At 38.6% G+C, this 24,352-nt stretch overlaps 1 protein-coding gene across 1 annotated transcript; it reads right to left on the reverse strand.

The window, feature by feature from the left end:
- Nucleotides 1-13,286: 13,286 nt before the first annotated feature.
- LOC127082202 (uncharacterized) lies at nt 13,287-13,766 on the reverse strand. Its single transcript, XM_051022441.1, has one exon. The coding sequence runs from the start codon at nt 13,764-13,766 to the stop codon at nt 13,287-13,289; it is 480 nt and encodes a 159-aa protein (XP_050878398.1).
- Between the last annotated feature and the right edge of the window lie 10,586 nt (nt 13,767-24,352).

The following is a 24,352-nucleotide window of genomic DNA, read 5'->3' on the forward strand; positions in this document are numbered from 1 at the left end:
CAAGCAAAAAACCTAAAGTCCATACGAGGCCCTTCCCCTTTTTTTTTTGCATGACAAGTTTGTGGTGCTTGGCTTACTAGTCATGATCTCTAACTTGTGTTTATTCGCCTATAGTTTTATTGACCGGCCTCAGATAGGTGTGACTACTACATTAGTCCACTTACGATTGCTTAACATAGCGCTACATTGTCTTATGACAAACTAACATAACTCCACTAATTACTAACTTTAATTTGAGCATTTAATTTCTTGCCCTTTACTTTAATGCCATTTATTTCTTGCTCATTTATTCATATTGCTTTTCACTTTGCTCACTTGAGCACATATTTTATGTTTATGTCATTTTTCTTTTGCTCATTTGAGCTCATTATTGTATATAAATATATTGTTGTCTTGTGATTGTTTTGTCTTTGTTTTGTGTGAACCTAAAGCAAAAAGGAGGAAGGACTTAAAATTAGGATTTACCCATGCTTAAAGGAGTTCAAGAGCAACTAGGCCTCATGCCTTTACAATGCTAAACTTGTTGAAGAGCAACTAGGCCTCATGCCTTTAGAATGCTAAATTTCAAAGTTGACTTTAAAGGACTTCTCATCTAAACTTATTCTTTGTCCATTCCCCTTATTGTGTTGTAAACTTTTTTGATGCTTGCTCTTGTGTGATAGGGATTCCTTCTTGAGATTGTGTAAGAGGACCATTGTCTTGAGTAGCCAAGTTAAGAGAGACAAGCCAAATGGAGATCCTAGGAGCTTGAATCTAAATTATTTGATTGCTTGATTATGTGCTAAGTCCAAAGGAAAGGAGCATCTTGATACATCTCTATGATTTCAAGAAAAGGAACTCCAAGGGTTTTATCTTATCTCTCTTATCTTTGTATGTTTTAGGACTAGCCCTTCTCTTCTTCTCCTCACTCTAACCAAAGCCAAAATCATTTTCAAAACTTTGACATTGTTTTCAAACTAGAAACCTAGGCCTTATGCCTTTGACTTTTCAAAATCTTTTCATTAATACTCATTGTGAATGAATCTTAATCCAACTTTGACTTCATTTTGTAAATACCTCTAACTTGTAAATACAACTCACTTCAAGTTGTTTTTTTTGTGGTTCCAATGGCCACATTTGTTTAAACTTTTTTTCATAAAACATTAGTCATAGGTTTGAGTTATCATAGTGGTTGATGTGAATCTCACCTTATCCTTAGTGATCGGATTATAAGTCTTCCATACTTATTATAGGGTTAACCCCTCACTAATATGTTGAAGCCTTCCTCACATGGTGGATTGTTGGTTTAGGTTGAGTTTTCTCCCTTTGATAACAAAAGACCTTAAGGCTTTTGATCAAATCAATTCACCAATCTTTGAGATTTTTACCCCGAACTACGAGGTTTTGATCATACCTTTGTGATGGTACGTAGGCAATGGGTTCATCCATTCAAATAACAAGTTTGTAAATATAATCTATTCTCTTCTCATCCCCCAATCTTTTTGCACAAATCTTTTCACAAAATACCAACCTATAACACATATTTGCAAAAAGGGTTCCCTTAGAGTACTAAGGATGTTTTGGGTGCGTAAAACCTTCCCATTTCATAACCAACCCCCTTACCCAGATCTCTGACATTTTTATTAGTTTTTGATGTGAAAAACTTCTTACCTTGGCTTTTGTTCGCTTTTTAGCCTTTCCTTTGGACAAATAAAAGTGCGGTGGCGACTTAAATTGTATGTTTACTTTTGGTTTAGTCAATAAACCTAAAGGTAACGAAAACCCCACTACAATCATATGACATTTTCGTGTCTTGGGTAGCAGTTATGTGTTGCTAGATATCACTCACTGTTTATTATATTAAATATGTGATTTAATATAACTGTTAATATCGTGAAAACCTACAGGGTCACACACAAAAGGACAAATTAATGATAGATAGAGTAACTAAGGAACACCGTAAGGTACGGTGCATTTAAGTGAATTGTAGAACATCGTAAGGTACAATGAACTTAAGTAGAATATGAAATATGGTAAGGTACCACACACTTAAGTGATTTTGGCATATCATAAGATATAGGCCACATACACTTAAATGGGCTTTTTAGCTTGCAGCCCACACAAGTGGTTCTATAAATAGAACCCTTGTGCAGAAGCATTTGTGTAGCTGTAATTTCATTTCTCTCTCTCTCTCTCTCTCTCTCTCTCTCTCACTCAAAACCTTCATTCGTAGCAGCTAACAATGAGATTGAAGGAATCCATTCGTGTGGACTAAGTAGAGGCGTTGTCACCATTCAACGTTCGTGATCGCTCCGTAGATCTGCATCAAAGGTTTCAATCGCCATAAGAGGTAATGATTCTATCACTGATCATGCCCATTCGTAAGGATCACTAAAGGAGAAAATTTTAAATTCCGTTGTGTTTTAGATCGCTCTCCTCCTTCAGTGGTATCAGAGCCACTTACAAAACCATGCATTTGATAGCTGTTTATTTTCTATATTTTCTGTATTAATACGAGTAAAAGACAGAATGAATCAAAGAATAAACGAGTAATTAAATTTGGCATCATGTGTGTATGATTTGGATGATTGATGTTGACTATGCTTCGAAATCCGACGTTAGTATGGTGAAGCAGCGATACATCGATCGTCCATAGGTTACACAATTGAGATCAATCAAGTTATATATATGATATAAGTAATCATGATGCAAAATAAGATATATATGATATACTGTTTCTATTTCGTTCATTCAAACACGTAATGGTTGTTTTCCTTTGAGCGATCAATGGTCATTTGCTTCTTGATCTGATATTAGTATGGTGAAGTAATGACGTGTTGATCAATCATACTGAATTAACAATCGAGGTGTGTTTGACGGTTTGAAATTGGTGCATTAGGGTTCATGACAGTACAAGGTTTGTGATGTCAAAGATTTATGCGATTAGGGTTGTGACTACGCAAGAGTTGTGCTTTAAAGTATCAAGTGCTGATGCGAAAATCAACGTCGATTTCAAATGAATTGTTGATGCGGAACCCCCGACTAACTCTGCGTAGTTTGATCGGTCGCCGAAATTTAATTTGGTTTATTTAATTAATAGAATTTAAATTAATAATAATAATAATGTGTTTATTGTTATTGTCTTGTGGTGATCGGTTATGGCCTTAGTTTTCCTTTATTTTTGGGGGGGATTTTAAAATACGACATACGTGTTGTGCCTCTCTTTTAATCTCTTAATGTAACTTCTTTTCTCATCTCACTCCCTCGTATGTAAAACGAGTTTCTTTTATGTAATATAATATTATGAAGAAAGAGAAGAATATAATATCAAAGGAGGACAACCTTGAAGATATTGCTTGGAGAAGCTTAGATGGTTATTAGGTTAGCTTAGGTTCTCTCATTAGCTTGGGAGAACAATTGCGCTAGGGGCCATAACTGTTTCATTATGAATGTATGTTGATGCATGTGAGAGACGATTTATATGATAAATAAGCCGGTGAGATCAAAATAATTGCAAATTCCCTCAAATTAAATATTAATTTTATGCTTTCCAAGTTTTAGCACTCATCAAGACTAGTATCGGATAATGTAGGTTTCGCTTACGCGAGGTGCATGTTCTATATTAGTAAGGTGTGATGGGATAATTGTAATATCCAATTGGTAAAAAATGGGTCAAACTTAACTAAACAAATTATAATAAGACTATATATGTTTAGAAGCAATAGTTGGAAATGATCCATATGATGAATTGGAATAAGGAGTTATTCACCCAACTAAAATATTCGAGAGTTGTATTAGATACAATTGGAAGGAGTTCCTACCTAAATAACCTATTTTTGTGTAATCCGCCTACGCGGACTTAAAACAAAGTGAAATGTGGATCTCCACCCACTAGAAAATCTTCAAACGGGATTTTCCGAATCAAATAGTGAGGGTCATTTGTTTTGAGTAAAATAGTGGGAGCATATTTAATTAAAGGCCTAATTAAATATGTTATTGATACATATACTTTAATTATTTTCATGTAGATTACCATGACAACAAACACCTCTAAGAACATTTTACGATCAATCCTTGATAAGGAAAAATTGTCTGGGACAAACTTTTTGGATTGGCACCGAAATCTGAGGATTGTCCTCAAACATGATAAAAAGCTGTATGTCTTGGAGAAACCTGTTCCTGAAGAGGAACCTCCTAGTTCTGCACCTAAGGCAGAAAGAGATGCTTATAAGAAGCATGTTGGTGATGCCAATGAAACTGCTTGCCTCATGCTAGCTACTATGAACTCAGAGTTGCAAAAGCAACATGAGAACATGGCAGCATTCGATATGATCGAACACCTGAAGATGCTCTATCAAGAGCAGGCAAGGCATGAAAGGTTTGAAGTTTCAAAAGCCCATTTTCAAGGCAAGTTAGCTGAGGGAGCCCCTGTAGGTCCCCATGTGCTCAAGATGATTGGGTATGTGGAAAACCTTGAAAGATTGGGTTTTCCCCTCGAAAAGGAACTTGCAACTGATTTGATCTTGCAATCGTTGCCAGATAGTTTCAGTCAATTTGTCCTAAATTTCAATATGATTGATATGGACAAATCTCTTCCTGAACTGCTCGCCATGTTAAGAACTGCCGAGCAGAATCTGAAGTCAAAAGGGAAGTCCATTCTGATGATCGGAAATGGAAAGAGACAGAACAAAAGGCCCGCTAAGCAGAGTGATAAGGGGAAAGGCAAGGAAGTTGCCAAACCCAAACCCATTGTTGCTGCTTTAAAGCCTAGTAGAGGCATAGCAAAGGAAGACACCTGCTTCCATTGGGGTAAGACCAGACACTGGAAGAGAAATGGCCCAAAGTACCTGGAAGATAAGAAGAATGGAGTAGAGACTTCAACTTCAGGTATTTTTGTTATTGAAATTAATTTATCTACTTCTGCATCATGGGTATTAGATACTGGATGCGGTTCTCACATTTGTACCAATGTGAAGGGGCTAAAAAGGAGTAGAGATTTGGCAAAATATGAAGTTGACCTACGAGTTGATAATGGAGCAAAGGTTGCTGCTTTAGCCGTAAGAACTTATGTATTAACTTTACCTAGTGGTTTAATAATTCAGTTAGAGAACTGTTATTATGTACCTTCAATTAGCAGGAATATTATTTCCGTTTCTTGTTTAGACACGTTTGGTTTTTTATTTATAAAAAAGAACAATTGTTGCTCCATTTATTTGAATGATATATTCTATGCTACTGCACAAATGAACAATGGACTATATGTCCTTGATCTTGAAATTCCTATTTATAACATTAATACTAAAATGATGAAATCTAATGAGTTAAATCCAACTTACCTTTGGCATTGTCGATTAGGCCACATAAATGAGAAACGTATTTCCAAACTCCATAAAGATGGACTCTTGGACTCTTTTGATTATGAATCATATGAGACATGCAAATCTTGTATAATTGGAAAGATGACAAAGTCTCCATTCACAGGAAAAGGTGAAAGAGATAATAATCTTTTGGCCCTCATACATACTGATGTATGTGGACCACTGAACATACCAGCCAGAGGAGGTTTTCAGTACTTCATCACATTTACTGATGATTTCAGTAGATGTGGTTATGTGTATTTAATGAAACACAAATCAGATTCCTTTGAAAAGTTCAAGGAATTCAAGAATGAAGTACAAAATTAACTAGGTAAGAATATTAAAACTCTTCGATCAGATCGAAGTGGTGAGTATTTAAGCCTAGAGTTTGATGACCATCAGAAAGAGTGTGGGGTCCTATCCCAACTTACTCCTCCTGGAACACCCCAATGGAAAGTGTATCTGAGAGAAGAAATCGAACCTTGTTAGACATGGTCCGATCCATGATGAGTCACGCCGATCTTCTAAACTCCTTTTGGGGATATGCACTATTGACAACAGCTTACACACTTAACCGTGTTCCATCCAAAAAGGTTGAAAAGATACCATATGAGATATGAAGTGATAAGAAACCACATATGTCTTACATGAAGATTTAGGGTTGCTAAGTTTATGTGAAACGACAAATTTCAACTAAGCCTGAGCCCAAATCTGACAAATGCTTATTTGTGGGGTATCCTAAAGAAACAAGGGGGTATTACTTCTACAATCCTTCTGAGGGAAAAGTGTTTGTCGCTCGAACTGGAGTTTTCCTAGAAAAGGATTTTATTTCCAAAGGAATCAGTGGGAGGAAAGTAGAGCTTGAAAAAATTCAATAATTACAAAGCATTGATACACCTATGGAGGAATTAAAGCAGGAAACACAAGTAGTTGTGGAAGAGCAACCTGCTCAAGTAGAACAAGACTAACGTAGGTCAAGCAGGATACGTCACCTACCTGAGAGATATGGATATCTCATAACTGATCAAGGTGATGTATTACTCATGGATCAAGATGAGCCTGTGACCTACCAAGAAGCCATAACTGGTCCCAAGTCTGAGAAGTGGCTAGAAGCCATGAAATCTGAAATGGATTCCATGTACACAAACCAGGTTTGGACCTTGGTAGAGCCTCCTGTAGGAGTTAACCCTATAGGATGCAAGTGTGTCTTCAAAAAGAAGACTGACATGGATGGTAAGGTACATACCTATAAGGCAAGACTGGTTGCAAAAGGATATAAACAAATTCACGGGGTTGACTATGATGAAACCTTTTCACCAGTTGCAATGCTTAAATCTGTTCGGATTTTACTTGCTATCGCTGCATATCATAATTATGAAATATGGCAGATGGATGTCAAAACTGCTTTCCTTAATGGGAATCTTCTTGAGGATGTGTACATGACACAGTTTGAAGGATTTGACATACCAGAAGAAACCCAAAAGATATGTAAGTTACAAAGATCAATCTATGGATTGAAGCAAGCTTCTAGAAGGTGGAACCTTCGTTTTGATGAAATAGTAAAACAATATGGATTCATCAAGAATGAAGATGAGCCTTGTGTCTACAAGAAGGTTAGTGGGAGCATGATCGTCTTCCTGGTATTATATGTAGATGACATATTACTCATTGGAAATGATGTCCATACCTTACAACAAGTAAAGTCTTGGTTGGAGAAATGCTTTTCTATGAATGACCTAGGTGAAGCAGCCTATATATTAGGAATTAGGATCTATAGGGATATATCACAAAAACTGTTTGGCCTAAGCCAGAGAACATACATAGACAAAGTGTTGAGACGCTTTAATATGCATGATTCCAAGAAAGGATTCTTACCTATGCAACATGGCTCGTGTCTATAAAAAACACAATCCCCTTCAACTAAGGAAGAAAGGGATCGCATGAACAAGACTCCATATGCATCTTCAATAGGATCTATCATGTATGCCATGTTATGTACTCGACTAGATGTCTCGTATGCTTTAAGTGCAATGAGTAGGTACCAATATGATCCCGGTGATGCTCATTGGATAGCTGTCAAGAATATCCTTAAGTATTTGAGAATGACTAAGGACTCATTCTTGATATATGGAGGTTAGGAAGAGTTGGTTGTAATTGGATACACCGATGCTAGCTTCCAGACAGATAAGGATGACTTTAGATTGCAATATGGTTATGTGTTTTGCTTAAACGGTGGCGCTGTGAGCTGGAAAAGTTCAAAGCAAGATACAGTTGTTGATTCTACAACCGAGGCCGAGTGTATTGCTGCCTCAAGTGCAACAAAGGAAGCTGTTTGGATCAAAAAGTTCATTAGTGAACTTGGCATAGTTCCTAGCATTGTGGATCCCATTGATTTCTATTGTGATAACAATGGTGCTATTGCACAAGCTAAAGAGCCTAGATCTCACCAACGATCTAAACACATACTTAGGCATTATCACCTCATTCGAGAGATAATAGATAAAGGAGATGTGAAAATATGCAGAGTACCTACACTTGACAATATTGCTGACCCACTAACAAAGCCTCTTGCACAGCTGAAGCATGATGGCCATACTAGATCTATGGGCATTAGGGGCATGCCTGATTGGCTCTAGTGCTAGTGGGAGATTGTTGGTGTAAGCCCTTGAGGCCAATACTTTTGGTACTTGTATCGAATTATTTATTAATAATAAAAGGCTTTTTCTTTATTATGTTTGTTTAATAAAGTCCTAGAATAGATAGTCCGTTTAATGTATCAAGTGTGACTTAATCATGAGATCCCATTAAACATAAGGACACTATTCTTAAAGTATCCGCAATCGAGATTTGTTGTGAAGTGGGATAACATTAAAGAATTAAGACCGTTATGTATGTAGACTGATGATCACATCTCATGGATCATGGATAAGGAGTTGTCAAGTCTTAAGCATAAGTATGAATATTAGGAGTAATATTTATACTGGATTGACCCGCTATGAGAATACCATATAGAATATTATGCAAAGTGTCATAAGTTATTCTCATGGTGATAGTGGTGTATACCACCCTTCGACCTGAAACTACTATGGACCCTAGATGTAGAGTCGAGTGCTTTATTGTTGATCAAACGTTATTCGTAACTGGATGACCATAAAGATAGTTTATGGGTACTCCACGAAGCATGCTGAGGGACATGAGTGACCTAGGTGGAATTTTCCCATCCTGCATAACAGGATAAATGTCTACGGGCCCAATATTGAACTGGGCAAGGATGACATGGTCTATGCCTTGTGTTCAATATAGACATAGGGACAAAATGGTAATTATACACATAAGTATTATCATAAAAGGATTTGTCAGATCACATGACATTTTCGTGTCTTTGGTAGCAATGATGTGTTGCTAGATACTGCTCACTGTTTATTATGTTAAATACGTGATTTAATATAATTGCTAATGTCGCGAAAACCTACAGGGTCACACACAAAAGGACGGATTGATGAGAGATGGAGTAACTAAGGAACACCGTAAGGTACGGTGCACTTAAGTGAATTGTAGAACATCTTAAGGTATGGTGTACTTAATTAGAATACGAAATATGGTAAGATACCACACACTTAAGTGATTTTGGCATATCATAAGATATGGGCCACATACACTTAAATGGGCTTTTTAGCTTGTAGCCCACACAAGTGGTTCTATTAATAGAACCCTTGTGCAGAAGCATTTGTGTAGTTGTAATTTCGTTTCTCTCTCTCTCTCTCTCTCTCTCTCTCTCTCTCTCTCTCTCTCTCTCTCTCTCTCTCTCTCACACACACACACACACACACACACACACACACACTCAAAGCCTTCATTCGTAGCAGCTAGCACTGAGATTGAAGGAATTCGTTCGTGTGGACTGAGTAGAGGTGTTGTCACCATTCAACGTTCGTGATCGCTCCGTAGATCTGCATCAAAGGTTTCAATCGCCACAAGAGGTAACGATTCTATCACTGATCATGCTCATTCGTAAGGATCACTAAAGGAGAAATTTTTAAATTCCGTTGCGTTTTGGATCGCTCTTCTCCTTCACTAAGGGCCCAGGAATATCACCACCAACTGCAGGAGATTGCCTGAGATAGTCAGACAAATCAGCGTAGTCTTGTGTATGCATCGAAGATATAGATGAAAGAGGTTGTTGCAGATGAAAAAGTTGATGTTGTTGAGGAAGAAGTGAGTGTTGGTGTGGAAAAAATGTGAGAGTTTCTTGCCTATTTATAAGGCGTGACATGCAAAAGTGTGGATGCATGGAAAATTGTGATTGCATATGCTAGCAAATGGTTTGGCGCCCATGTGCATTTGTCACATGCTAGCGTCAATCAAATTGGCGTCTCCCCTAGGCTCATGCATCCTACATCTTTACCTAGCCCGGCGCATGCATGGCTCTGCATGCTTGGTTACGAGGTTTGCATGCAAGACATGGTGGCGCCAATTGGATTGGCACCCATGTGCAAGCATTACAAGCTAGCGCTAATTGGACTGGCACTAGGGCTTGCATGTTTGGCACGTGGCTTCCCTCTAGCTTGCATGTTTGACACATCACTTCCGTCTTGCTTGCATGTTTGACACATCACTTCTGACTTGCTTGCATGTTTGACATATCACTTCTGACTTGCTTACATGTTTGACACATCACTTCTGACTTGCTTGCATGTTTGACACATAACTTCCGTCTAGCTTTGCATGTTTGACATATCACTTACCTATTTAAGTGTCTTACTATCTACATCCAACAATCAACACAAATTCATTTGCACCAAAAAATTAATTTTCATCTGCACAAGAAATATTACAATGTCATCTTCACCAAAATATAGTATCAATGTTCACTACAATGGTGAGACATATGAGTCTGAGTTATACGAGTTTTGTTTTTGAAACACCGATACTATCTGACTTACGATCAAGAGTAAATTCAAATTTCTTGCATTTGAAAAAATGAATTGAATCTTGCATAGGATCTGGTATTATGTCAAAGATCACATATCAAAATCCATTTTTTTTAGAACAGTCAATGCAAATTGTTCCCGCTGAAGGTACGAGATGATGAAGATGTTGAATATATGTTTGTTAGTCACGAACATTCTAGTTGCAACTCTATGGAGTTGTATATTACTCTTCAATCAAGTATACCATCTCAACAATCTCAAATAACTAATTAAGTTGAATCTGATGAATTTGATTCAGAAAACTCAGATGATGCCGACCCAGAAGCAGAAGCAGAAGTCAACGTCGTTGATGAAGAAGAAGAAGATACCGAGACACAGGTCGATCATATATGGAACAACAACATTAAAGATGATGATCAACCAACACCATTACCTCCAAGTCATGTATACGATCCGCCTCAACATATGACAAACATGGATCTGCATGACGATGAAACATCCAACAATGTTTTTTATAACCCGTATCCACGATCAGAGGGTGAGTTAAAGGTGGGAGACATGTTCCGCACTAAAGAAGAATGTGTGCGATCTATCAAAAAATTTCACATGAATAACTTTGCTGATTTCATTGTGAAATGCACTAATTCGAGAAGCTATGTCATCGAATGTCGTAACATCCTTTGTAAGTTTTGATTGGCCGCGTCTCACAAAAAGAGAAGCGACTCTTGTGAGATAGCTTCTATAGACCCACCTCACAGTTGCATTGCAACTAACATTGAACAAGATCACCGTAAATTAAGTGCTGCATTAATATGTCAAGACATTTTGCCGCTTGTTAACAAAGACCCATCCGTGAAGGTGAGTATAATAATATCTCATATCATCACAAGATATAATTATACTTCATTTTACAATAAAGCGTGGATTGCAAGGACAAATGTTGTTTAACAGGTATTCGACAACTGGGTGGATTCATACAAAGAATTTCCATGGTTCTTATGGGCCCTAAAAACATACGTACTAGGAACTGTTGCAATTATGGAGACATTGCCAGCAGTTACGCCAGACGGAACTTGTGTTGCTGGAAATAGAATATTTATTGCCTCTTTTGGGTGTTTGGACCGTACATCAAAGGTTTTGCATTCTGCAAACCTATTATTCAAATTGATGGAACATGGACATACGGAAAATACAAGGGTACTTTGCTTATGGATGTTGCACAAGATGGTAACAACAATGTCTTTCCCATTGCCTTTGCTCTGGTTGAAGGTGAAACTGTTGGTGGTTGGGGTTTCTTTCTTCGACATCTCAGAACACATGTCGCTCCACAAGACCATCTTTGTTTAATTTTAGATAGACATGTTGCCATTGAGAGTGCTTATAATAACCATGATAATGGATGACATGGTCCTCCTTCTACCCATGTCTGTTGCATTAGACATATCGCACAAAACTTCATGCGTGCAATCAAAGATAAGAACCTTCTCGAAAAAATGGTGAATGTTGGGTATGCTTTAACTCAACCGTCATTTCAATATTACCGGATGAAATTAGATTGTCTAATGCAGATGCAGGAAGATGGATGGATAACATACCAGTAGAGCAGTGGACAATGGGACATGACAACAAACCTTGTGGAATGCATGAAAAACGTATTCAAAGGCATTAGAAACCTACCAATAACAGCTTTGGTTAGAACAACCTATTATTGGTTGGCTTCTACCTTCGCAACCAGAGGTGAAGGATAGAGTGCAGTGTTAATGTCGGGTCAAGTATTCAGTGAATGTTGTATGAAAGTGATGAAAGAGGAGAGTATCAAAGCTAGCACACACGCGGTTACAGTCTTTGACCATCATAGGTAAAATTTCAGCATACAGGAAACAATGGACCACAATGAGGGGAGGCCAAATTTATCCTATGCTGTCAAACTAAACAGAAGTTGGTGCGTTTGTGGAAAGTTCATGGCCTTTCGTATTCCTTGTGCCCATGTCATTGCAGCATGCACACATACTCTTCAGGATGCTTACAACCATCTATCTGATATTTACAAGGCCATTACTATCATGAATGTGTATAACAAAAGCTTCTCAATGCTACCAATGGAGGAATAATGGCCTCCATATGAAGGTGACATAGTTTGGCACAACGACGAGATGCGAAGAAAGAAAAAGGACGGCCAAACAACACGCGTATTAGAACAGAAATAGATACGACTGATAAAATGATAAGACTATGTAATATATATCGTCAACCAGGACACAATAAGAACAACTGTCCCAATCTAGGAGAAAATATGCATCATAAGATAGTATCTCCTTTTAATTTTTGTAACCTTGGATTTTTATATATCATTATCTTTTTGTTACAACAAGGTTCACAACAAACATCACTACAACATATGCAAACTTAAAACAAAACATTTCTAACTGATTACAACAATCAAACTGATGTCATCTCGTCCAAACATCATTTCCCTAGCATCCTTATCAGTTTTGACTCGCACCCAACCAAATATACTATCGAGTCTCGCAATACTTCTAATTTTTCCCCTTATGGTATTTTTCCATCTAACCAACGAACCAGCTCCCTCTTCAGTTGATCGAAACTATTGATGTTCCAAAAGAGCATCAACATCAGAGGTTTGTCTCTCGAATAAACCACTTTTCCATAGCGGCGACGAACACCAAACATTTTTACAATATGATGAAATGAGATGTGGAAAAATGATTCACACAACACCTCTATTTATAACAAAAAAAATTGCACATTACACTGAGGCGCCAGACCAATTGGCACCTCCTCTACAAAATAACACATGGGCGCCAATTGGATTGGCAACATCATATGCTGTAGCCAATCAAATTGGCGCCTCCTCTCTAAGTTTAGGAGCTGACGCTAATTGGTCTGGTGCTTCCTCTTAAAAGTGGGGTAGATTGGTTTTTTTTTTGAAATCAGGGTTATTTTGGGTTTTTTTTAAATTAGGGGTATTTGGGTAAAAAATTCTAATCCCGATACGGAATTAGGTTAGCATGTCTTGTTTCCCATATACTTCAAGGAATTTAATCCTTAAGTCGATAGCTTCCTCTAGACCTAGTATGCACGCTTCATACTGAACCATGTCGTTTGTACATGTGAAGCAAAGTTTTACTGTGAATGGTAAATGAAAATTCTTGGGAGACATCAAAACTACCCAAACTCTATGACCTATAGCGTTTGAAGCACCATCAAACATAAGAGTCCATTGCTCCCCTGGTTCGGGTCTTTCGTAAGGCCCGAGGATCTTGTAGTCTTTAATTACCATAATATCATCGTCTGGGAAGTCAAACTTGAAAGGCTGGTAATCCTCCATCGGATGAGGAGCAAGTTGATCTGCCAGTACACTACCCTTGATGGCCTTCTGAGCGACATATTGGGTGTCGTATTCTGATAATAGTATCTTCCATTGGGAAATTCTATCGGTGAGGGATGGTTTCTCAAATATGTATTTTATGGGGTCCATCTTAGAGATTAACTAGGTTGTTTGAGTCAACATGTATTGTTTGAGACGTTTAGCAGCCCTTGCAAGTGCGTAACAAGTTGTTTTGAGCAATAAGTATCTGGTCTCACAACCGTTAGACTTCTTGCTCAAGCAATAAATGGCATGCTCTTTCTTTCCAGTTTCATTTTGTTTCCCCAACATACAACCCATAGATTCATCGAGTACTGTTAGGTACATGATGCGAGGCCTTCCCTGAACATGGGGCATCAAAATCAATGGTTCTTGCAAATATTCTTTGACCTTGTCAAAAACAACTTGACAATCATCATTCCATTTGATTTCCTGATCTTTCCTCAGAAGCTCGAATATTGGTTTACATGTGGCGATGAGATGTGAAATGAACTTGGCGGCATAGTTTAATCTCCCCAAGGATCGACAAACCTCTTTCTCCATTTTTGGCGCATGCATGTTCTGAATGGCCCTGAAGGATCCACCTCAATCACTTTTTGGCTTACAATAAAATCCAAAAGCTTCCTAGATCGAACCCCAAATGTGAATTTGTTGGGGTTAAGCCTCAGCTTAAATTTCCTCAATCGAGCAAACAACTTTTGCGAATTTGTAATGTGTTCCTCTTCAGTTTGGGATTTGGAAATCATATCATCCACATACACTTAAATATATTTATGAATCATGTCATGAAAGAGAGTCGCCATTGCACGTTGATATGTTGTCCCAACAATCTTTAATCCAAACGACATCACCTTATAGCAAAAAGTCCCCCAATGGGTGATGAATGTAGTTTTCTCCATGTCCTCTAGATCCACTTTAATCTGGTTATATCCGGAGAAACCATCCATGAAATAAAATACCGATAATTAATTTGTGTTATCAACCAATAAATAAATGTGAGGTAATGGGAAATCATCTTTTGGACTAGCTCTATTCAGATCTCGATAGTCAACACACATGCGGACTTTTCCATCCTTCTTTGGTACCGACACAATATTGACAACCCATTATGGGTACTTGGCAACCTCTAAGAACCCAACATTAAACTACTTTCGTACTTCCTCTCTGATCTTGAGAGCCATGTCTAGACGAGTTTTTCTTACCTTGTGTTTGACGGTAGGACATTCTTCCTTGAGTGGCAGTTTGTGCACGACAATATCAGTATCCAGCCTAGGCATATCCTGATATGACCAAGTAAATATATTGGCATACTCATGAATAAGCTCTATCAGTCTTGTCTTTACTGCATCTTGGAGAGCAACGCGTATCTTCACTTCTTTCTTGTCTTCCTCTGTTCCAAGGTTGATAACTTCAATATCTTCCTAGTGCGGTTGAATGACTTTCTCTTCCTGCCTGAGTAGTCTGGCTAGCTCTTTGGGGAGTTTATAATCTTCCTCGCCTTCATCTTCGGCTCGGTTAATTGGACAATTAAAGTTATATAAGGTCATAGCAATATCATTATCAATGGTCTCAGTGGTGTTTCTGTATGTTAACATTTATGCAGTTTATTTAGAAAGTGTGTACGTAAAAAACATTGCCATTTTATTGTATATATAAAAAATATGAAAGAAAAAGGAACATAATTTGAATGCAAATTGCCACTTTATTAATGATAATAAAAGTTCTAAAATAAGGAGGCCCTACAATATGCCACCGTGCCTTGGGAAGAGCACAAGGTTTTGATTAAAATAGTAAGATTACTTTTGAGAGAATTGAGGGATCTCCAGAGTCTTCCAATTCTTTAGCTCCTCGTCGGGTTCTGCTTGACGTATCCAGTCGGCCGCCATCACATTCTAAGCTTCATCACTGATCATTGCAATTTAAATACCAAAGATATGGCCATCACTGGTGAACGTCTCTTTCATAGGAGGAATTTGCTTCTTGTTAGGTTGGATACTTGCTTTAACTGAGGATCACTTATATCCGAGCCTAAACTTGTCCTACTTCTCATGCACTTCCATCAACTTGCCCCAACCTTGGGTGTTCCCAGTCTCTATGATGGCTTTAGCTCCTTTCCAAGAGGCCATCAACAATGCAGGTTTTTGTGGTTCTGATATTTGTTGAACTGTCAACACATTCACCACTTCTAAATAATGGAGGGTGTTTCAGTAACTACTCCTTCCACATCAATGTACCTAAAAGACGTCAGGTGGCTGAACAAAATGTCCTCTTCACCTCCAATTACAATCATCTTGTCATTTATAATGAACTTTAATTTTTGATTTAACATTGAGGTAACCGGGCCCACATCATGGATCCAAGGTCTTCCAAGTAAGCAACTATACCCAGGATGAATATCCATTACTTGGAATGTAATAGTGAAGATAGTTAGGCCAATTTTAATTGGTAGATCTACCTCCCCTATCATTGCTCATCTGGAGCCATCAAGCTCCTTCACTATTAGAGTACTGGGCTTCATATCCACTCCCTCTAAGGGTAACTTCACCAAAGTAGTCCTAGGGATGACGTTCAAGAAAGAACTTGTATCCACGAGAACTGTTGACAGCATGGTATCCACACATCTTAGGGAGATATGCAGAGCTTTGTTGTGATCTTTCCCTTCAGAGGGCAAATAATCATCGTTGAATCCCAAGAAATTTCCAGTAGTCACACAAGCTATTACGTTATCAAATTGTTTGACTGTGATGTCCCTTGTAATGTGAGCAACACTCAAAACCCTCATTAATGAATCCTTATGTGCGTCAGAGCTAAGTAATAGAGAAAACATGGATATCTTTATACGAGTTTGATTCAGTTGATCAACTACCATTTAGTCACTCTTTTTAATTATCCTTAGGAATTCTTCAGCTTCTTCTTGAGTAATTGCGGCTTTTGGAGATAAGTGCGCTTCTTGAGATTCAGTGTTCGAAGTAGGAATTTAAACATGGCTAGAAACTTCCTTCCCCTTGGCTTTAGCAGATGTATCAACAGTTCTTGGTGCAAATACTCGGCTGCTACGTGTCATTCCACCTGGCCCTACAATGGAAGTTACATTTGGATCGTTAATAATCAAATGTTGGTCTTCCTGCCTCTTCTTAAAAGCTCTGGGTTGATATATCCACGAGACAACTTTTTCATCTTCATAGGCGAAAGATGCTAGAAACTTTATCATAAAAAGCGTAATGGAAATTTGCACATTAATTTCATCCTAAGGAATGTCAACTACAACCACATCCTTCCCTTTCTTATCTTTGTTACAACGCCCAATTTGAGTTGTACCTTGATCCATCAGTTGTTGGATGCAACCCTTTACCTTTTCACTAGTGTTTTCAACAGAGTCAATGTCATCTTCATCACCATGGTTTACTGGGATCAAACCATGCTTCAACAATTGTGACCATATCATAGAAATAGGGGTTTGAATTTCTTCCACCTTCCTGACCAATCTTTATTCATTGATTTCCTCTATGGCACTAACTGACGCCCCTCAATGAGTAGGCTAATGATTAGTTTTAACATTCGGACCTCTTGGAGTAAAAGTGACAACTTTAGCCTCGACCAAATCTTGCACACAATTTTGAAAAGCATAATAATTTTCTATGGTGTGTCCAGGTGCACCCATGTGAAATTCGCAATAGGCATTAGAATCATACCCAGGGGGATAAGGAAAAGTGGTCGTGCTTAACTCCCTTAAAGTTAACAATTCTTCTTTCTGCAAGTACGAAAATATCTAGCTATAAGGCACGGGAAAAAGGTCAAGTTGCCTTCGTGGTGCTCTTGGTTTGAACTTCCGTTGTGGAGGGGCATTCTATTTTTATCGTTGTTGTGGAGGTTGTTGGTACGGTATAGGTACTAAGGCAGCGACTTGGTTGTAAGGAATTTGTTGCTTACCCTTATATCCTCTTGAGATGGCCTTTGTCTCACCTTCTTTTTTCTTTTGGAAGCCTCTAGAATACTTCTTCGGTGCATTGGGTGCTTGTAATACCCCAAAATTTACCCTTCATTTTTCCTGGAAGCATGGGATTATGTTTTACACTTCATTAGCATCATATTAGGTCATACTCATTACATACTGCATTAGCGACATGGAAATCAGGTTTTGTTTGATCACTCCTTAATAGTAGGAGCCCGCACAAAGCAGGATTAAGAATTGGACTTCATTTTCTAAGTATACAAGTCTCAAGGGTCTCAGGGGGGTCCAAGTATCTTATTATGGTCCTCAAATCATCAGTGAAGGATTCAAAGCTATCAAAGTGTTCATCTAGATTTAATCAGAAATTAGGGTTTCATGGCTACCTACAACAGGCAATGTTTGGTTGGAAGTAGAGGATCTCGTCCATGTCATGATTAGAGAGGCATCTTGGCCTAGGAAGATTCACAATTATCTCAGAAAGATCCATTGGCAATCAGTGCAATCAGTTCCTGATCATTTTGCCCTAAAACTAGGGTTTGGTATAAAATTAGTTTATTTATGATTCTTTGGGTGAAACTCTTTTCCATGGCCCTCCATATGTCCACAAGGGTCTACATACAAAAAATCAGCTCTTTATTTGAGCTAGAAGTGCTTTAATTGATCAATGGAATCGGGAATCAGACAGTTTGGGAAAAGTCAACTGTGGGGCCAGAAAAGTCAACTCCTGACATTTTGAGAGTGAAATCTCAAAATCCATGCCTAGGGGATCCTACATGTGAAATTTGATCAAGGTTGGATCATGGATTCATCATTTAATCAGGAATTGGAAAAGTTACTTAATTTGGAAATGGTTGACTTTCCATTTAGGGCAAGTTTTCATGATCGTTGCACTCACTTTAAGCCCATTTTGCATCAAGATCAAAGCTCCATTTGAAAATTTCTCCAACATGAAAGTTGTTCCTATTGTTCCAAGCTTTCTAGAGATATAAAGTTTTCTCCATTTGTATTAGAATTGAGAAAGTTATGCTTAGTCAAAGTGAGACATTTTTTTAGGACACTTGGAAAAATTTCTAAGTCCAAAATCTTCAAAATTTGTCAAGACTTCTTGGCCAGTTTTCTTGCACTTCAAGGCATTATTTGAAAATACTTTCTTCATAACAATTGTACCTTTCCATGTCCTATTTCACATCATTTTGGAATCATCTCATTTGGATCCATGGTTTGAGAGATACATTCATTTAAAGTGGGCACCATGACTTGATTTTCTAGGCAGATTTTGGGCCTGGCTGATCCAATCAGATTTTCTAAGCATGCTGCATAAACCAGTCATGTTTTTTTACCTCTTTTGGCCATACATTGGACATCCATTCACTTAAGTTTGGCCCAAAATAACAACATTATACACCTCACTTTACACTTTTATTCTTATGGATAAATCACTTATTAAAAAGCCCATGAGAACACCTAATCCACCCTATTTAAGAAGCTGAAACCCTAACCCTAAAAGAGCATTGGAATTTCGTAGCAAGGAGGAAAAACTTCATCACATATCAGATTCCATTCCACTTCTATTTTCCATTAGGTAATTGTCGCATCGCGCGAAAAACCGGCGGGAAAAGAAAGAACAACAGAGCCGCCACCGTGCGTTATTTATCCCAAAAGAGGGAAAGGAAACGCTCAGAGTAAACCTGGGAAAGAACATGGTCTCGCGACCAAAGAGAATGGGTTCGGGAGTCGGTTATGCAAAGGGAAGGTATTAGCACCCCTACGCATCCGTAGTACTCTACGGGATCCACGCACAAAAGGAAGGATAAATTGGTTGCTAAACACTGCTCATAAACACACACACACACTGGCTGAAAGAGACTAAAGAAACTGACTGAAACTGACTCGGCAGGATATCGCATCCTGGGCCTACTTAGTCTATCAGGCATAGACATCAGAGTCGAAGTAGTTCGGACTGGAAAGACGACACATGCTCGCTAGGATGTCGCATCCTATGCAAACGTATCTTCTCGGACGAGAGAAGAATCAGAGCATTCGTAGCTCGGCTGACACGCATACAAACAAAACAAAGCAAAGGCAAACATGGAGCCCGACTGCCAATCACTGGACTTATGTCAGCATCCGAACCTAAACACACGCAAGGAGGCAAACGTGGAGCCTGACTGCCAATCGCTGGACTTATGTCAGCATCCGAACCAAAACAACACAACAGATAGATAGGGAGTCGGGGACTCAGCCTATAACTGTCAAACACACACAAACAGACAGACAGCAAATGCTAAGGAGTCACGGACTCGAGCCTAGCAAAGGTCAGACAACACACACAAAAGAAAGAAAAGGCGCCCGGAGAGATCAGCTCAATCTCCTGCCTACATACTTCATCTGGTATGAAGATCAGGGCGATGTAGTTCCCCTACGCAGGGACAAGGATCTAGCCTAACCAGATAACAGAGGGAGACACAACTCTAGGGAGACTACGACTCGAGCCTAGATGTTATCATGCAAGATCATCCCTAAGTTAAGGTTTCTAGCTAAATGGCACGAGGGCCAACCTATCCTAAGCATGGCTCGCACAGGAAGCAAGCCACACACACTTAACTTGCACAGGAAGCAAGCCAAGCAAAACCTAACTTGCACAGGAAGCAAGTCTAAACTAATCCTAACTTGCACAGGAAGCAAGTCAAACAATCCTATCTTGCACAGGAAGCAAGTCAAACTATCCTAACTTGCACAGGAAGCAAGTCAAACTATCCTAACTTGCACAGGAAGCAAGTCAAACAATCCTACAAGCACAGATAGCACACGCTATACACAAACAAGTGGCTCAAACAAGGGTTAGGTTTTAGTCAAGGGGTCATATCAACCTCAACAAACAAACCTCTGGAACGGGGTGAATGTGCTCTTAACCTTGCCATTGAGGGGCTAAGGTGAAGCAGATGAAAGGTGAGTGAAGGTAAGACTTCACGGCTCTTATCCCTGGCCAGGGAGAGCTCAAGACAAGAATGTGTGGGTTCAGAAAGTGGGAACCCTTCTACACATTTGATACTGACTCAACTGTGCAATTGCACAAGATCTTGGGTTCTTATCTGAAATGTATCAACACAGTGGTGTGAGCAAAGCAGATGACACACTGAATAGTGGGGGATAGATTGCATATCCCTACCTTCCACCAATTGCCTCTTCACTTAGGAGGTCTTTGACTCTATGCAAGGACAAAAGTAAACAGTCACAAACATTGCCTCTTAAGGAGGACTTCAGACAGTTGCCTGGCCAAGTAACAGGCCAGGTCTTCCAGACTACATGGAGACAAAGAGACATACCTCAATGCAAATTGCTTATACAAGCAAAGCAAAGCAAAAAGTTCACAAGGAACTAAGCAACTAAAGCACCTGAAACAGTCAAACAGATGTTAGTATGCAACTTCAAACAAAACAAACAGAAACAGACACCAACAGTCAATTAGAGGCACATGGACGTGCAAGGCACAAGGTTTAAGGCATGTGAGCCAAGGCACCTACAAAACACACAAGTTAGTCAATGATAATCAAGCAAGCTCAATCAAATTAATTGGTCTCAATGGCCATTTGATGGTCAACCTGAAATCACAAACTCAAAGGTGAGTAACAGGACCACTAGGGCAAGCCTAGGGTCAAAAGTGAATGAGAAAGTCAAAACAGCAAGGGGTAAGTATCCAAAATCATATTCAAACAATTAGGAAACAAAACCAATTGGGCTCACATCCATATCAATCACTATCATCATTTCATGAACCATTTAGGTCAAAACATGGCAAACAGAAGCTCATAGAAGTCAACAGCAAGACTTGCATCAAAAGCAATCTAAACATTTTCCAAAAATCACCAAATAAATCATGATCAAACCTAACATTTAGCATGGTAAGCATGTCAAATTTCATCCCATTTGGACAAGTGGGAGGCAGTCAATGAAAATCAGAAAGTCAAAGTACATTTGAACATGCTCAATGAAGTCAACCAAACATGCATCAACTTAGAAAAATCATAAGTCAAGAATGGTGTATGATAAATGAATGGGATCAAAACCATGGCAAAGATGAGGATGTCTAGTTATCTCATGTAAACTTTCATGTCCATCTAATAAAGTATGAGAATTTCACAAATGAAATGGGAACATGAGTCACACAAGGGCAACATTTGACTAGGCAGGGAAGAAAAATCTCAAACAAATGGAAAATGACACAAATAATTCCAAGAAAATTCACATGTAAACTAGACATATAAGAGTAGGTTCATGCAAAAAAAACCAGATCAATTGGAGGTCAAGAAGCATGGTAATGAAAATCATGAAGTTGGACATCAATGGTGTGACACAAATTGTCACACCCTAATTCAAAAAATCATAACTATCAAACCACAAATGATAAATTCACAAACTTTATACCAAAATCACCATGAGTGTGTCTAGTTTAAGCACAAAAAATTTGAGAGCCATTGGATGCATTCTCATCATTTCACAATTGATTTGGCAAAGTGTACAAAATTTGGTCACATGTCACAAACCCTAAGGCCATTTAAAAACCATTCATCCAAAAATTCTGGAAAAATAATGATAAAAAAGTAGAGATCATGATGAACATAACACAAAAAATCCCATTGAATTTGGATCAAAAATGAGCAAGTTATGAATTTTGGAAGATGGGATATCAAAATGAAGAAATAAATGGAAATAATATTGAAAGAATGGCATTTTTGTAATTCCCTGATTCACTTAACCAAACACAGTCGTTTTGGGCTTTAAAGGAAATGTTTTGATTGGATGAGGGAGTTTAAACCAGGCAGCACGAAAGTGGGGAGAAATCTGGGAAATTCAAAGCTAGGGTTTGATGAACAGTGTAATCTCATCACCTTCAAACACGATTTTTTTCCAGAAATTGAAATTGGATATATGAGAATGACCAGCAAGCAATGACAAACATGAATCTAATAATCATTTTCATTGAAACCTCGTGTGTATCATGAATCGAGCACAAACGCATTTCCACACTAAACTTGTTTTCAAAATAGCTTCATGAACACCCAACCATTTCAAAAAATAAACACATCATGATAACCAGCATAGAAAGACCTTTTGAAAGCATGTAGCAATTTGACAAAAGAGGAGGGTCGAGTCCATACCTATTTTGAAGGGGAATTGTGTTCTTGGAGTTGTTTGATGTTACAGAAGTGCAACAGTTGCACCTTAGGGTCCCAGATGATGAATGATGAAGTTGGCTTTGGCTTGTGTAGATTGAAATGATCTCAAGCAACTTCTGCCATGGAGTGAGTTTTTTTTGTGTTTTTCCTCTTGACCAAGTGGCTGCTAGCAGTGTTTGGTTTGGTGAATGGATGGTCAAAGCAGGTCTAGGTTCTTGGTGCCTTTTGGAGTTTGATAGGTATCTTTGATAAATGCTAAAGTGAGGTTTTGGTTGGAGAGTGATTTTCTGTTGCAAAGTGTTTGACTGTGGCTGCAGCTGGTTTCATGACAGGAAAATGATGGAAATGTTGTGTTAAGCAAGACAGCTTTTGTTCTTCTTGAGTTTGGACAGAAAAATGGAAAATGGCCAATGTGATTTTCAATGAATGAAGCTCTGTTGGTTTGTGCTGTCCAATGTGTTACTCATGACAGGAAATGCATTTGATGCTTGTCACAAGCCAGGCCAGGTTATTGTGTTTGGACAGAAGAATGCAAAATGGCCAAGGTGACTCAAGATTTTCTGCTGCAGTGGAATGGCTTGGTCATTTTAATGTTTGGCCAGAAAAGTTTGGAATGCCAAGAAGATAGCAAGGTGAGGTTGGAAAAGGAGTAGAAGTGTTGTTTGTGGTATGCTGCTTGTGTTTGGACAGAGTGAATGAGATGCCAAGGCCAAGGGTCAAATGCAGGGTTTTAGTGCTGCTGTAGGCAATTTATTTTACTGCAGTTGGATGGTGGCTGGCAAGGTAAGGCAAGGCTTAGGTTTTAAAACACAAGGCAAGGCCCAGTTTGAAGGAGATTTTTGGTGAGTGGGTTAAATCCAATGCCTTGTTATGTGTTGGCTACTGTTGCTGTTTTTCATAGCAGCAAAATGGTGAGGAACCTTGTGCCAGGCAAGGCAAGTTGTGACAGGTTTTTAGAAGAAAATGCCAAAGGTCTGTACCAAGGCCTCAGTCAAGTTCTCCTGTATTGGTTTTAGTTTGTTATGTTTTTGACAGAAAATGCAAGGTGAGGGCAAGGTGAATCAAAGATTTTTGCTGCAGTGTTATGTTGGTCTTTTGAGGTCATTGAATTGGTGAGCAAAGTTGCTGTTGATGGTTTTCTAAGTGACAGGAAAATAGTGGAATGGAAGTTATGTTAATGCAGGGCCAAACTGTTTTCAAAGATGGCAGAGAAATCTGATGCATGAGGTTTTTGTTTTGCTGTTCCTTCTGCTGTTGGCCATTAGCAGGATTTAATTTCTTTTTGAAGTTTTTGACAGCTTTTTGGTTAAAAATGGCCCCCGGATCCTTTTCTACAGAATGAAGTCTTTTTGTTATGCAGCCATAGCCTTCAAAATGACAGCCAAATCTCATCCCTAAAACCTGCTATGGTACAAGTAGGGTTCCTAGAGGTATGGTTGTTCTTGGCAGAAAAATAGGAATGCCAGCAGGAGAGATTCAACATGAGTGAGTTGTATGCCATGCTGCTGCTAATGCTCTTGTCCTTGACAGCAAAATGGTGGATGAAAAATCTGCTATGGACAGTACAA

The sequence above is a fragment of the Lathyrus oleraceus genome, chromosome 5 (assembly GCF_024323335.1).
Source record: "Lathyrus oleraceus cultivar Zhongwan6 chromosome 5, CAAS_Psat_ZW6_1.0, whole genome shotgun sequence".
Lineage (NCBI taxonomy): Eukaryota > Viridiplantae > Streptophyta > Magnoliopsida > Fabales > Fabaceae > Lathyrus > Lathyrus oleraceus.

Excerpts from the sequence above, each read along its gene's own strand:
- LOC127082202 (XM_051022441.1), bottom strand. The coding sequence starts at position 13,766 with ATGGACCCCATAAAATACATATTTGAGAAACCATCCCTCACCGATAGA.